Below are 16638 nucleotides of genomic sequence, written 5' to 3'. Positions count from 1 at the left end.
AAGTCGCTGTCATATCTGACTCTTTGCAACCTCGTGGACTGTAGCCCACAAGGAGTGGGTTGCCATTCCATTCCTGGGAGATTTCCTGATCTAGGGATCGAACCCAGGTCTCCTGAATTACAGGCAGATTCATTACTGTCTGAGCCACCGGGGAAGCCCATAAGAGATACAATTCTCCTTTAATTAAGGAGAAATTCTTAATAACTGAGATTATAAATATGACAAGAATATCTAGCTGTCTACATTTGAAGCAGTTGTATTCAACAAGTCTTTCAACTTATAGACCTCTGTGAGGAAAGCAAGATAGGCAAAGGAAAAAATGAAAAGCATAATGGAAAGCCAGAGAAAGACCCAAAGGATGGTCTCCACAATCCAGGAGGGTCTGAGCCATAAAGAAGCAGAAGAGCCATTAAGTTTATAACTGGCAAAGAGAAAAAGAACCGTTCTGACATTATTGGGGTCTGGAATCCAAAATTTTAAACATTAGAGAGATTAGCAGAGAAAATCTAGATGGTTGTCAGAGTTTTGAACAGCAGTACAGAAATTCTTTGAAGACCTTATTTAGCAGTTGTTGGCAGTGTAAATTATCACCTAAACACTGTAAGAGATCTGCATTGTTAGAAAATCTTAATAAATTCAGAGTTCTCTCCAGCTCACGGGAATGTCTTTGTGGAAAGACCTTTGAAATCTGGACCTACTGAATTTTATTACTAATATGAACAAATAATATTACTTAACTATTATTATTTGCCATGTACTGTGCTAAATCCTATTATCTAATACTCACAAATACTCTATTACCATAAAAATGAATAAGGAAACTATCTTAAACAGGTTAAATAACATGCCTAAAGTCATACAAATAAAAGAGCCATACTTTGTACCTAGGTCTGATCATTGCTATGCTGCTCTTTTGTCTTTAGATTAGTGATTTTCAAGCTTTGACTGTGTGGATCACAATAAACTGTAGAAAATTCTGAAAGAGATGGGAATACCAGAGCACCTGACCTGCCTCTTGAGAAACCTGTATGCAGGTCAGGAAGCAACAGTTAGAACTGGACATGGAACAACAGACTGGTTCCAAATAGGAAAAGGAGTACATCAAGGCTATATATTGTCACCCTGCTTATTTAACTTATATGCAGAGTACATCACGAGAAATGCTCGGCTGGAGGAAGCACAAGCTGGAATCAAGATTGCCAGGAGAAATATCAATAACCTCAGATATGCAGATGACACCACCCTTATGGCAGAAAGTGAAGAGGAACTAAAAAGCCTCTTGATGAAAGTAAAAGAGAAGAGTGAAAAAGTTGGCTTAAAGCTTAACATTCAGAAAACTAAGATCATGGCATCTGGTCCCATCACCTCATGGGAAATAGATGGGGAAACAGTGGAAACAGTGCAGACTTTATTTTTTTGGGCTCCAAAATCACTGCAGATGGTGACTGCCACCATGAAATTAAAAGATGCTTACTCCTTGGAAGGAAAGTTATAACCAACCTATATAACATATTAAAAGGCAGAGACATTACTTTGCCAACAAAGGTCCGTCTGGTCAAGGCTATGGTTTTTCCAGTTGTCATGTATGGATATGAGAGTTGGGCTATAAAGAAAGCTGAGCGCAAAAGTATTGATGCTTTTGAACTGTGGTGTTGGAGAAGACTCTTGAGAGTCCCTTGGACTGCAAGGAGATCCAACCAGTCCATCCTAAAGGAAATCAGTCCTGGGTGTTCATTGGAAGGACTGATGTTGAGGCTGAAACTCTAATATTTTGGCCACCTGACACGAAGAGTTGACTCATTTGAAAAGACCCTGATGTTGGGAAAGATTGAAGGCAGGAGGAGAAGGGGACGACAGAGGATGAGATGGTTAGATGGCATCACAGATTCAATGGACATGAGTTTGAGTAAACTCTGGGAGTTGGTGATGGACAGGGAGGCCTGGCGTGCTGTGGTTCTTGGGGTTGCAAAGAGTCAGACATGACTGTGACTGAATTGAACCTTTAATCCCTTTTAATTTATGAAAAACAAAAGTCATTTACAAACTAAACCCTCTAATGTAATACAACTGTTTGTGGCATATCATATTTGAAAATCTTTGTTCTATTCTGATCCAAAGAAACCTCTCTCACCAGGTTAAATGTGTAATGACTAACCATTGCAGTAGACTGCTTCAGTTTTCAAATCATTTCTTACCAGGTGTTGGTATTGCTCAGGCCAAGCCTGAGTAGGAGGTACTCAAAGGATTCCATACGCACTTGAAGGAACTTAGAACACACAGTGATTTCTAAGTAGACATTTTCTTTTCAATACTTCCCAGCTCCCATATAGATTAGAGCATCAAGTTATTAAAAAGAAAGAGGGGGCGTTTGAGACAAACAGGCAGACAAACATGTTTCTAGCAGGAGCATTCAGTTTCTACATTTTCAAGTTTCCTGATACTTTTCAAAAGTTCTTATGTGCAAATACATAGTGACATAGAATGTTGTGAAAAGTAACTCTGAAACTCACTGGCGGTCACCATGCTGGTCCGTTCTCTTGGTTAGGTCCTGTGTCTTAGGAGTCAGTCAATGCAAGGATGACAAAAGTCCTAGTAAGGTGGTGAGGGTAGCTAGTTTACAGCCTAAAGATTTTCTAAAGGGTGGAGAGGAAGCAAACTAGGAAATAGTCTACACTAGTATTCAAACTCTAAAACTAATGCCAAATTTGCCCTAAACAGATTCAGATTTTTCAGTTTTCCCCAGGACCATGCTTGCTGGTAAAATATGTACAACTAAGTTAGCCCTAGAGACATTCTAGACTTGAGGAAGCCTTAACCTCCTGGCATTTGTGACTGGGGGAAGAGGGGTCTCAGACCTGATCCTTTGTTCCTCTCTTGTCGGATCACCTTCAATGGCCAGGAGACCTTCTGATGTTTAGTTTCAGTGAAGCTGACTGTGAGTAAAAGGCAGAGCAGTGCTTATCACTAACAGCTAAAGTAGAGGCAGTATGGAATTGCAGATCTAAGAAATGCTTGTACCACTGTGTACTTCATCTATGGCCAGGGCTCAATATACAGCTTTTTTTTTTTCTTTCCAATTATTTTTATTAGTTGGAGGCTAATTACTTTACAATATTGTAGTGGTTTTTGCCATACATTGACATGAATCAGCCATGGATTTACATGTGTTCCCCATCCTCAACCCCCCTCCCACCTCCCTCCCCATCCCATCCCTCTGGGTCATCCCAGTGCACCAGCCCCAAGCACTTGTCTCATGCATCCAACCTGGACTGGCGATCTGTTTCACACTTGATAATATACATGTTTCGATGCTGTTCTCGCATATCATCCCACCCTCATCTTCTCCCATAGAGTCCAAAAGTCTGTGCTATACATCTGTGTCTCTTTTTCTGTCTTGTATATAGGGTTATCATTACCATCTTTCTAAATTCCATATAATATGCAACTTTTTATTTTTTAACATGCAGTTCATTTTTATTCTGTCACATGATGTTGCATTTAATGAGTAGTTTTCCTATTTATTCCCTATTTTTCTTGTCTATATTGAGTCAAAATCCTCAACTTTCTTTTTCTTGTTATTTTTTCAAACTCCTATTACTTGCTAACTTTTTATATCACATTACCTACCATCTATCTTACTGGGTCTTATGAGTCATTTGAGGAACTCTATTACCCAGTATTTATGTATCCCCAAACTTAATATTGGAGAAGGGAATGGCAAGCCACTCCAGTATTCTTTCCTGGAAAATTCCACAGACAGAGGAGCCTGGCAGGCTCTAGTCCACAGGGTTGCAAAGAGTAAGACACGACTTAGCAACTGAACAAACTTAGCATTAAGAGTACTTATCCTCTTACCAGTTAACTAGAATTCTCAAAAACTCTTGTTCTTCTGAGGCCAAAGATTATAAATAATTTGCTCAACTATTTACAAATCTTTTACTCCTAAACATGTCCTTTTCCAGTAGGTCAAGACCTTGTTGCCTAAACTCAGTAGTACTGTTATCATCAGTGGCATTAAATTATCAAGAACTGTGAAATATAGTATGTGTGTCCAGCGCTCTCTCTGCTGTTAGGATGTTGGAAACAGCAACTTAAACCAAACCAAACTAGACCAAAAACCAGCAGAAGATAAGATAGCTAAAGGGCTCCTGAGTAAACTACTAAAGTCTCTTGATTTTGCTATTACTACTGTATTTCAGGAGATGCAAAGAAATGTAATATGCCCTTAAATACCTTCTTAAAGGAAAGAAAAATAACAAAGTCTAAAATTATAAAAAGTTAATACTATGAAACTATGTACTGGAAAGAAACTAATTCTATGGTCAACTTCCTATGAAAGTTTAGAGGAGGAAACAGTTGGGTTGGAGTCTTAAAAGACAGGCAAAGTTTAGACAGGCAGAGACAGGCTGAAGGCTAAGTAACAACAGATCTCTGTTGCCCAGGATAGTGCTTTAACCACTTAACCATGCTTCTGAGTCCCCCGGCATTTGGTATTATATTGTGGCAGGTTTTTGAGGTAAAAAAAAAAATCTCACAGGAAACACTTTAAAAAACATGGCAATTTTTTCAACTACATAGAATTGAAAAGGGAGAAAAATCTTCAGAGGAAAACAGAGAAAGCTAAAGATATCTATTATTTTTGCATGATACTATTCTACTTAGAGGACATACGAAGATTATATAAGAAATTTAAAACATAGAATCACATTTCTTAAAAAAGATTGAAAAATTAGCAGAATGCAAAACTTTATATTGATATTGAATTATAAACTTCTCTTCAAATTTGAGAATAAATATTTCTCTAAAGAGAAGACATCTGTTTGCTAAGTTTTAATGCACAGGGATTCATGGCTCAGAACTAGAAATTAGTATAACAACTGCTTTTCCTTAAATTGTTCTTTAAACTTTTGTAAGTTTTATGAGTGCAAGTATAGTAGCCAAAAAGCTATGTGGTAAGAAACAGAACTGGCAATGCTTTGGCTGTCTCTCTGCTGAGTTTGCTTACAATTATTTTAAACTACCTAAGATCTGACTGAAGTGAAACGGTATTTTAAAAACGGTATTTTATCTTAGCTTTTTTGTAAATTTCATAGCCATACCAGAACTCATATGGCCATTGAACACAAACTTAAGTTAAAGTATATGACACCAGCTTCTGTATCAATGACCCAGTTTCCAAACTTTTGCAATTAATAACTGAATGTAATATACAGTAATAGCAAGCAAAGAATCCCCCCCACGGACAAACGCTGTTACTTATCTCTGTTCCTACAGAAGCTGCCAGTTACTTATTTCCTTTCTAGTGCTGATCTCACATTCAAACCAGCTTCCCAGGAAAATCCTTCCATCCTGGAAATGACATTATTTCCAAGTTAGATATACTTTTTTTCTGATGTTGAAATATTGTGCTTTATAGGACATATATATTTGGTAATTCAGAGGACCAAAATTTATCTTTTATATATATTTGGTCTTCCTCCATGGTTTCTGGCTCACAGCTCCCAAAATCTTTGGAATTTCCTGAGTGATAAGAGCAATGGAAGAATCTTTTATTATAGTATTTGGTCTCTTATCTTAGTTTCTGAAACTGATTCAGAGCCACAAGGTGAAATATGGGTGTCTTGTTATTCATAACAAGTCCCTTTCTACTACAACTGAGTTTATGTTAAGGAGGTGACTTCTGGAAAGCACTTAAGGATGAGGGCTGGTTGCCAAGGGAATCAACCATGAATAGAGGAGTGAAACATTTTCAGGAAGATTTCAAAAATCACCCTCTGATTTTTGGGGAGAAGTGAGGGACTGGAGGTTGACTCACCCAATGGCCAATGATTTAATCAATCATGCCTACATAATAAAGCCTCCATAAAAACCCAAAAGGAATGGGCTGAAGATCTTCCAGTTTGCTGAATGCATAGATTTGGGGCAAGTGGTATGCCTGTAGAGAGCAAGGAAGATCGGCATCCTTTCCCCATATCTTGCCCCATGCAGCTCTGATACCTGGTTGTTCTTGAGTAATATCCTTTAATCAACCAGTGATTCAGTAAGTAAATGTCTCTGTTTTCTGTGAGCAGCTGTAGGTGGTAGATCAGAAGCCCAGGTAACAACCTGGACTTGAGATTGACATTGGGAAGGTTTTCCATGGGTCTGAGCCCTTAACTTGCAGAATCTAATGCTATGCCTGGATATATAGTGTCAGCATTGGGCTGAATTATAGGACGGCCAGCTGATATCTTGGAACTGTTCGGTGGTGTGGGGAACACCACCACCCCATATTGGAACTGGGGTCCCAAAAAACTTTCTGATGATTTCTTTGCTTCCTTCTTTCTAAGAAACACATATTTTTAATCATTTTGGTCATGGACACCTTTGAGACATTAATGAAAGTCACAAACCCTCTCCTCAAAAAAAAAAAAAAAAATGGCATAGTAGATACAAAACTGCATGAATTTTCAAGGAATCCCTGGGCCCTCCCTGAAGTTCATCCACATACCCAACAGGGATCTGTGGACTCTAGGTTAGGAGTTCCTGCTCTGGTGCACAGCTAACTTTCACAGGTTGCCTAGTTAGGATACTCCTATCAAAGAAGCTCGAATAACAAGCAGAGAGCTCACTTAAGAGTGCTAGCTACAGACAGAATGCCCTCAGTTTTCCCATGCCTTGGCCATGCTATTTCCTTACCCATTTCAGTACCTGTTAATCTTTGACCTGACTTAACCAGAGAACTACTGAGTCACTGAAGCTTTGGGATCCTGATTATCAGCACAATTTACCCACACCCTCCCCTCAGGAAGGCAAAAGAGATGTGAATTCACGTTGTGACAGTGAGTTCTTTAACTCCAAATGTGGTCTAATTTGAAAATTCTGCACTAGCAATTACTTTTTCAACTAGCTAATGCTCATCACTGTTATTACAGGGAGGCAGCTATAAGAATGTCATCTATAGTTCAGCACCAGGAATACAGCGCTTCTGACCCTCCACTTTGGTTTGGCTATGATTCTGAAGGCAAATCTCGTACACAGCAACAAAATACATCACTTAAAGATTCAGAATTGACCACAAAAGGGTCAACATACAATACTGAAGAGGAAGCAGTATGACCTTCAACCTCAAGCAAGAACAAAAAATCTAGAATCTGGCAACTTCATTTGATGCAAGTATTTTTTACTAGCTGGATCTAAACAGTGTAAAGAAGACGGAAGTCATTTCCAGATTTTTTATTCCAGCTATGTGTTTGTAAATACATCTATGAGTTCTTCTATCTAACAATCACAATTAAAAAAAGCCAAATCAAATACTGCTACTATGTAACTTTTCTACTTAAATTTACCTTAATCAAACCAATTGTTTTGATGAGATTATCAAATCTATGGTTACAGTTGTATACAAAACAATCCTGACAGATATGATGTTTTTGACAAGAAATTTAGAAACTTCTCCTTAGAAAAGAAAGCAGAAGGCTATATAAAACAGTAAGAGTTTTGAGTGAGAGCAATGACATTAAGGATCTGTGAGGCTTTATTATAAATGATATAGATATACATTTTTAAAAGAAACAAAGCTTTCTAGTAATTTCTAGACACTTAACGAGAGCTCTAAATGCCAATTAACCCAGGACTCATTTCAACATTTGACTTAACAGTCAGAGGCAAATTAAAAAGAAACAGTCCCTTTTAATCAAATTTGCACTGTCCCTGCAATGTCTCAGAAAGATCCTTTTTTATGGAAGTATAGCTGATTTACAATGCTGTGTTAGTTTAGGTGTATAGCACAGTGATTTGGTTATATACATGCACGCACATACATACATATTCTTTTTGTATTATATTCTCTTATAAGTTATTACAAACCCTTAAGTATAGTTCCCTGTGCTTTTCAGAAGATCCTTGTTTGTTATCTATTTTATATATAGTAGTGAGTACATGTTAATTCCAAACTTCTAATTTATCCTTTCTCCTACCACCCTCTCCCTTTGGTAACCATAAATTTGCTTTCTGTTTGTGGGGTTATTTTTATTTTGTAAATAGGTTCATTTGTATCTTTTTCTTAGATTCCATATATAAGTGGTATAATATGATATTTGTCTTTGGCCTACTTCACTTAGTGTAATAATTTCTAGGTTCATCCTTGTTGCTCCAAATTATTTCATTCTTTTTATAACTGAGTAATATTCTGTTGTGTGTGTGTATACATATCTATATATATTTCACATTTTCTTTATCCATTCATCTGTCAATGGACACTTAAGTTGCTTTCATGTGTCCTGACTATTGTAAATAGTGTTGCAATGAACACTGGGGTGCAAGTATCTTTTCAAATTTTAGTTTTTGAGTAAGAGTGCTAGATCATATGAAAGAAATTGAAGATGACACAAACAGATGGAAAGATGTAATATGTTCCTGGATTAGAAGAATCAATATTGTTAAAATGGCTATACTACTCCAGGGAATCTACAGATTCAATGCAATTCTCACCAATTTACCAATGGCATTTTCCATAGAACTAAGCAAAAAAATTTTTTATTCAGGCTCCCTGACTTCAGATTAAACTACAAAGGTACAGTAATCAAGAAAGTATGGTACTGGCACAAAAAAACAGAACTAGAGATCAATGGAACAATAGAAACTACAGAAATAAACCTGGACATCTATGGTCAATTAATCTATGACAAGAAGATTCAATAGAGAAAAGAGGGTCTCTTCAATAAGTGATACTGGGAAAATTGAAGATCTATATGTAAAATAATGAAACTATAATATTCTCTACCACCATATACAAAAATAAACTCAAAGTAGGTTAAAGACCTAAATGTAAGACTAAGTACTATAAGACTCATAGAGGAAAACATAGGTAGAACACTGTGACAAAAAATCACAGCAGTATCTTTTTGTATCCATCTCCTAGAATAATGGGAATAAAATAAAAAATTTAAAAATAGGACCTAATTAAAAGCTTTTGCACAGTAAAGGAAGCTTTAAACAAATGAAAAGACAACAGAATGAAAGAAAAATTTTCAAATGATGTGACTGACAAGGGATTTACAAACTATATAAACAGCTTATACAGTGCAATATCAAAAAAACACTAAACGACCCAATCAAAAAAATGGGTAGATCTAAACAGACATTTCTCCAAAAAAGACATATAGATGGCCAATAGGCACATGAAAAAATGTTCAATGTCACTAAATATTAGAAAAATGCAAATCAGAATTATAATGAAATATCACTTCACAGGCTACAAATAATAAATACTAGGGAAGGAATGGAGAAAAGGGAACCCTCCCATACAGTTGGTGGAAATGTAAGTTGGTACAGCCACTATGGAGAACATATGGAGGTAACTTAAAAAACAAAAAGATTTTCTTTTAATCAAATTTTCACTATGGAGAAATTTTTAAACTATGCTATACCAAAAAAAGCTTCCAACTTTATGCTAGGAGATATGGGTTACTGATTGTGTATCTACATGTAGTTTTTAATAAGTTTTAATCTATGAATTTATATCACTATAAAAGATATATCATTATAAAAGATATATAAAAGATAATAACTCTCTTTAGATTTTAACAGAATTCCAATGATCACATGCCAGTGTATGATTATTTATTTCATACTATGTAACACTAAGGCTTATAGAGTCCAAGAAAGAACTCTGTTCTGCCACAATGTTGGTAGTATTAGATCAGTCTTTTACTCTATTTCCCCCACTACTCATCCCTTAAATTGGGTTACTGTCTTTTGAACCCCACAAATACAAAGTAAAGATTAAACTTTAGGTAAAAGATATGAAAGTTATTTTGAAAAGCTTTAAAAAGTCTTACTTTTTAAAAAGGTATTTTTAATACAGTTCCCTAAAATTAGCTAAATGCTCTTAGTAATTCTCCCCTTTCTTAGTACTTGGTCCACTGGAGAAGGGAATAGCAAACCACTTCAGTATTGCCTTGAGAACTCCATAAACAATATGAAAAGGCAAAAGGGTTTGACACTGAAAGATGAACTCCCCAGGTCAGTAGGTGCCCAACATGCTACTGGAGAAGAGTGGAGAAATAACTCCAGAAAGAATGAAGAGACAGAGCCATAGCAAAAACAACACCCAGTTGTGGATGTCACAGGTGACAGAAGTAAAGTCTGATGCTGTAAAGAGCAATATTGCATAGGAACCTGGAATGTTAGGTCCATGAATCAAGGCAAATTAGAAGTGGCCAAACAGGAGATGGCAAGTATGAACATCAACATTTTAGGAATTGGTGAATTAAAATGGACTGGAATGGGTGAATTCAACTCAGATGACCATTATATCTACTACTGTGGGCAAGAAGAAATGGAGTAGTCATCATAGTCAACAAAAGACTCCAAAATGCAGTACTTGGATGCAAACTAAAAAATGACAGAATGATCTCTGTTTGTTTCCAAGGCAAATCATTCAATATCAGAGTAATCCAAGCCTATGCCCTGACCAGTAATGCTGAAGAAGCTGAAGTTGAATGGTTCTATGAAGACCTACAAGACCTTATAGAACTAACACCCTCAAAAGATGTCCTCTTCATTGTAGGGGATTGGAATACAAAAATAGGAAGTCAAGAGCTACCTGGAGTAACAGGCAAATTTGGCCTTGCGGTACAAAATAAAGCAGATCAAAGGCTAACAGAGTTTTGCCAAGAGAATGCACTGGTCATAGCAAACACCCTCTTCCAACAACACAAGAGACGACTCTATACATGGACATCACCAGAATGGTCAATACCGAAATCAGACTGATTATATTCTTTGCAGCCAAAGATGGAGGAGCGCTATACAGTCAGCAAAAACAAGACCAGGAGCTGACTGTGGCTCAGATCATGAACTCCTTATTGCCAAACTCAGACTTAAATTGAAGAAAGTAGGGAAAACCACTAGACCATTCAGGTATGACCTAAATCAAATCACTTATGATTATACAGTGGAAGTGACAAATAGATTTCAAGGGATTAGATCTGATAGAGTGCCTGAAGAACTATGGATGGAGATTTCATGACATTGTACAGGAGGCAGTGATCAAGACCATCCCCAAGAAAAAGAAATGCAAAATGGCTGTCTGAGGCCTTACAAATGGCTGAAACAAGAAGAGAAGCTAAAGACAAAGGAGAAAAGGAAAGATATATCCATTTGAATGCGGAGTTCCAAAGACTAGCAAGGAGAGATAAGAAAGCCTTCCTCTGGCATCAATGCAAAGAAATAGAGGAAAACAACAGAATGGGAAAGACTAGAGATCGCTTCAAGAAAATTAGAGATACTAAGGGAACTTTTCATGCAAAGATGGGCTCAATAAAGGACAGAAATGGTATGGACCTAACAGAAGCAGAAAATATTAAGAGGTGGCAAGAATACACAGAAGAACTATATAAAAAACACCTTCATGACCCAAATAACCCCAATGGTGTGATCACTCACCTAGAGCCAGACATCCTGGAATGTGAAGTCAAGTGGGCCTTAAAGCATCACTACAAACAAAGCTAGTGGAGGTGATGGAATTCCAGTTGAGCTATTTCAAATTCTAAAGATGATGCCCTGAAAGTGCTGCACTCAATATGCCAGCAAATTTGGAAAACTCAGCAGTGGCCACAGGACTGGAAAAGGTCCTTTTTCATTCCAATTCCAAAGAAAGGCAATGTCAAAGAATGTTCAAACTACCGCACAATTGCACTCATCTCACAAGCGAGCAAAGCAATGATCAAAATTCTCCAAGCCAGACTTCAACAGTACGTGAACTGTGAACTTCCAGTTGTTCAAGCTGGATTTAGCAAAGGCAGAGGAACCAGAGATCAAATTGCCAACATCTGTTGGATCATCAAGAAAGCAAGAGAGTTCCAGAAAAACAACTCCTTTTGCTTTATTCACTATGCCAAAGCCTTTGATTGTGTAGATCACAACAAACTGGAAAATTCTTCAAGAGATGGAAATATCAGACCACCTGACCTCCCTCCTGAGAAATCTGTATGCAGGTCAAGAAGCAACAGTTAGAACTAGGCATGGAACAACAGACTGGTTCCAAATCAGGAAAGGAGTACATCAAGGCTGTATACTGTCACCCTGCTTATTGATCTTCTATGCAGAGTACATCATGCGAAATGCCGGGCTGGATGAAGCACAAGCTGGAATCAAGATTGCCGGGAGAAATATCAATAACCTCAGATATGCAGATGACACCACCCTTATGGCAGAAAGTGAACAAGAACTAAAGAGGCTCTTGATGAAAGTGAAAGAGGAGAGTGAAAAAGTTGGATTAAAGCTCAACATTCACAAAGCTAAGATCATGGCATCTGGTCCTGTCATCAGTTCATGGCAAATAGATGAGGCAACAGTAGAAACAGTGAGAGACTATTTTTTTGGGCTCCAAAATCACTGCAGATGGTGACTATAGCCATGAAATTAAAAGACGCCTGCTCCTTGGAAGAAAAGCTATGACCAACCTAGACAGCATGTTAAAAAGCAGAGACATTACTTTACCAACAAAGGTCCATCTAGTCAAAACTATGGTTTCTCCAGTAGTCATGTATGGATGTGAGAGTTGGACTATAAAGAAAGCTGAACACCAAAGAATTGATGCTTTTGAACTGTGGTGTTGGAGAAGACTCTTGAGAGTCCCTTCGATAGCAAGGAGATCCAACAAGTCAATCATAAAGGAAATCAGTCCTGAATATTTATTGGAAGGACTGACGCTGAAGCTGAAACTCCAATGCTTGGGCCAGGTGATGTAAAGAACCGACTCATTGGAAAAGACTCTGATGCTGGGAAAGATTGAAGGTCAGAAGAGAAGGGGACAACAGAGGATGAGATGGTTAGATGGCATTACCGACGTGATGGACATGAGTTTGAGTAGGCTCCGGGAGTTGGTGATGGACAGGGAAGCCTGGCATGCTGCAGTCCATGGGGTCACAAGAGTCGGACACGACTGAGCAACTGACCTGAACTGAACTGAAATGAGCTAAATGCTTTTAGTAATTCTCCCCTTTCTTAGGTTGGTTTTGAAAGTTTTTGAAATAAGCAGTATCACTTAGCTGTGAAATGGTTCCTGGAAGTGGATGGCTGCGGAATCAACTGAGTAGGAAATTTTAACACCTAACCCGAGACATAGGATGACTGTTCCAGAGGGTGATTTTTAATTAAATTTGTAGATTCTGGCAGCTGCATATAAATTAGTTTCTGACCCCTAAGTATTTCGAGCACATAACTGGAAAGATACGCAAGATGCAACTGCTTTCTAAAGGAATAATGCCTGCCTGGGTGAAACCACAGTAAGGAGAAACACACCCATTATGTTTCTCTAGAAACCAGGCAGGGTATTTAACTGCCAACGCTTGCTCCAAAATTCTTTGAGTAAGGTCCTGTTTTAAACAAAAACAAGAGACACATTTGTTCATTATGGGGAGACAGATTTTATAGTAGCAGAAATGAAAGAAAAATGGTAGGTGTTAGAAAAGGTTGGCTATGAAAGGGGAACAAGAAGTGGAGTGAACAAGTGGTGAAATTGTTAAGTTCTGGGTGCAAATTACTCAAGGTATCCATAATATTATTGATATGTAGGTCTTCAGATCTTAAGCATTTGAAATATATAGGTCCATGTTCAAGACAGTAAAATACATGACTTTACCTTTCAGTTTGGACTTGAATCTGTCATCCAAATATGTACCATTCTTTTAATAATTGTAAATATAGTTGACTGCTGTTTATGCTCACCTTTCTGGCTATTGTTGACCAAGTTCATAAACTTTTAGTCATGAAAATGTTTATATAATTGCAGAAGGTGGAAAAGATGATAAAAATTGCCTTACTGCCTCCCAGTTCCCTCTACTTAATAATTTAACACACACACACCACAATCACATCAAACATACTAACATGTGAGTGTTGTCCAAACCCACACAAATTATAATTTTATGAAGTATGAACCAAAAAGAGACTTTGAGACACCAGACAAAGATGACTTTTTGCTTCATAAATAAAAAGGTAAAAACAGAACTCCAAATAAATTAAATATTAACAAAAAGAGACTATTACAGGTCATATTTGGAAAGGTTTATTCGAAAATCAGAATTTAAGACCAAAGAAATACAATCCAATAGATAACATCTATTCAGTATTATATAATTTAAATCTTCCAGGGGTCAACAAGGTTTGGAAGAAAGAAAATTCATAAAATAACTTAGATAGTACATCACTGTAAAAGTAAAAATCTATCTTCATACAACAGGCTATAAAGTAGTTGAATGCTGCCTCACCACCAGAATGCATTATGCTTTAAATTACATTAAAAAAAAAAAGAATCAGTAGCAATTGTATCATATTTCTGATGTATTTTATTTGTGTATGTATTTGTGATATAGCCACAGCTTAAATTTATATTGTTGTCATAATAAGTGCTAAGTAGAAAACATTTTATACAAGAGCCCTGGTACAAAGAATTTTTAAATAACTGCCCCCTATTACCTATTATTTTTGTACAATTTCTTCTTTTTAAGTGGAAACTATGAACATGATGAAATATCATTTTATGATTACATTAGATTAGATGACAAAACAAAGATTATCCTGAGTAGGCCTGACCTAATCCTCTGAGCTCTTTAAAAGCAGTTATCTCAAGCTGGTTGCAGAAAAAGAACTCAGATAGTCAAAGTATGAGAAGGACTAATTGCATTATTGCTGGCTTGAAGATGGAGAGGGCCACATGAGAAGGGATGCAGGTGGTTTCTAGAAGCTTAGAGTGATTGCCAACTGACAGAATGGAAACAGATTTCAGTCACACAGTCATGATGAACTGGAGTTTGCCAATAATATGAGTGAGCCTGGAAGTAGACTATTTCTCAGATCACCCAGATGAGAATTCAGTCTGGCCAACACCTTAAGTCCAGCCTTGCAATACCATGAATAGAGAATCTAACCACACTGAGCTCCTGATCTACACAACAGTGAGCTGATGAACAGGGTTGTTTTTTTTTAAGCTTGCTGCTGTTGCTGGTGCTGCTAAGTCACCTCAGTCGTGTCCGACTCGGTGTGACCCTATAGACGGCAGCCCACCAGGCTCCCCCGTCCCTGGGATTCTCCAGGCGAGAACACTGGAGTGGGTTGCCATTTCCTTCTCCAATGCATGAAAGTGAAAAGTGAAAGGGAAGTCACTCAGTCGTGTCCAACTCTTAGCGACCCCATGGACTGCAGCCTACCAGGCTCCTTTGTGTCCATGGGATTTTCCAGGCAAGAGTACTGGAGTGGGGTGCCATTGCCTTCTCCGTTTTTAAGCTTAATAACTCATATTTTTTTAAAAAAATTTAATGAGGTATGGTTGATATACAATATTATGTAAGTTTAAGGTATACAATATAGTGACTGACAATTTTCAAAGGTAACATTCAATTTTAGTTATTACAAAATATTGGCTATATCCCATGTCGTACTATATATCCTTGCAGCTTATTTTATATATAGCAGTTTGTACCTCTTAATCCCCTACCCATATCCTGTTCCCTCCACACTTTCCTCTCCCTACTGGTAACCACTCATGTGTTCTCTGTATGTATGTTTCTTTTTTAAAAATTATATTCAGTAACTGTATTTTTCAGATTCCACATATAAGTGATATTATATAGTATGCATATTTCTCTGACTACTTTCACTTAGCATAGTACCCTCCAGGTCTATCCATGTTGCTGAAATTTTCATTATTTTTCATGGCTAGTAATATTCCATTGTATTTAAATATTTATTTGTCTGACTGTGCTGGCTCTTAGTTGTGGCATCTGGGATCTTCAATCTTCACTGCAGCATGCAAACTCTTAGTTGCAGCATATGGGATCTGGCTCCAACCAGGGATTGAACCTGGTACCCCTGCACTGGGAGTGTGGAGTCTTAGCCACTAGACCAATAGGTAAGTCCCTTATTGTATTTATATATACCACATCTTCTTTATTCATTCACCTGTTACTGGACACTTAGGTTGCTTCCATATCTTAGCAATTGTAAATGCTATTAATATTGGGGTGCAAGTATCTTTTCAAATTAATGTTTTTTGTTTTTTCAGATAAATAACCAGGAGTAGAAGTGCTGGGTCTTATGTTAGTCCTAGGTTTTTTCTTTTTTTTTTTTTTTGCAAAACCTTCATACTGTTCTCCATTGTGGCTGCACCAATTTACGTTCCCACTAAGTATAAGAAGGTTCTCCTTCCTCCACATCCTTGCCAATATTTTTTATTTGTGGTATTTTATGATGATAGCTATTTTGACAAATGTGAAGTGATATCTCATTATGCTTTTAATTTTAATTTATCTGATTATCATGATGTTGAGCATCTTTTCAAGTGATGATGGCCACTGGTATGACTTGTTTAGGAAAAAAATGTCTATTTGGATCTTGTGCCCATTTTTTAATCAGTTTTTTTTTTTTTTTTTTACATTGAGTTGTAAGAGCTGTTCGTATATTTTGGATACAACCCTCTATTGGCTGTATCATTTGCAAATATTTTCTCCCATTCAGTGGTTGTCTTTTTATTTTGTTGATGATTTCCTATGCTGTGCAAAAGCTTTTAAATTTAATCAGGTGCCATTTGTTTTCTTTTCCACTCTCTTTACTTTAGGAGAGCTCATCCAAAATATTGCTACAATTTATGTC

General features: G+C 37.2%; 1 protein-coding gene across 1 annotated transcript in view; it reads left to right on the top strand.

Annotated features, from left to right (window-relative positions):
* FBXL13 (F-box and leucine rich repeat protein 13) overlaps positions 1-7098 on the top strand; it is a 209643-nt gene extending 202545 nt beyond the window's left edge. Inside the window, exon 21 of the mRNA XM_043871784.1 lies at positions 6915-7098. Coding sequence (XP_043727719.1) covers positions 6915-7098 — 184 coding nt within the window. The remainder of the gene's footprint in view (positions 1-6914) is intronic.
* Positions 7099-16638: the final 9540 nt, after the last annotated feature.

This window comes from Cervus elaphus, chromosome 18, assembly GCF_910594005.1.
Source record: "Cervus elaphus chromosome 18, mCerEla1.1, whole genome shotgun sequence".
Taxonomy (NCBI): domain Eukaryota; kingdom Metazoa; phylum Chordata; class Mammalia; order Artiodactyla; family Cervidae; genus Cervus; species Cervus elaphus.
This window is presented reverse-complemented; position numbering and strand designations above follow the sequence as displayed.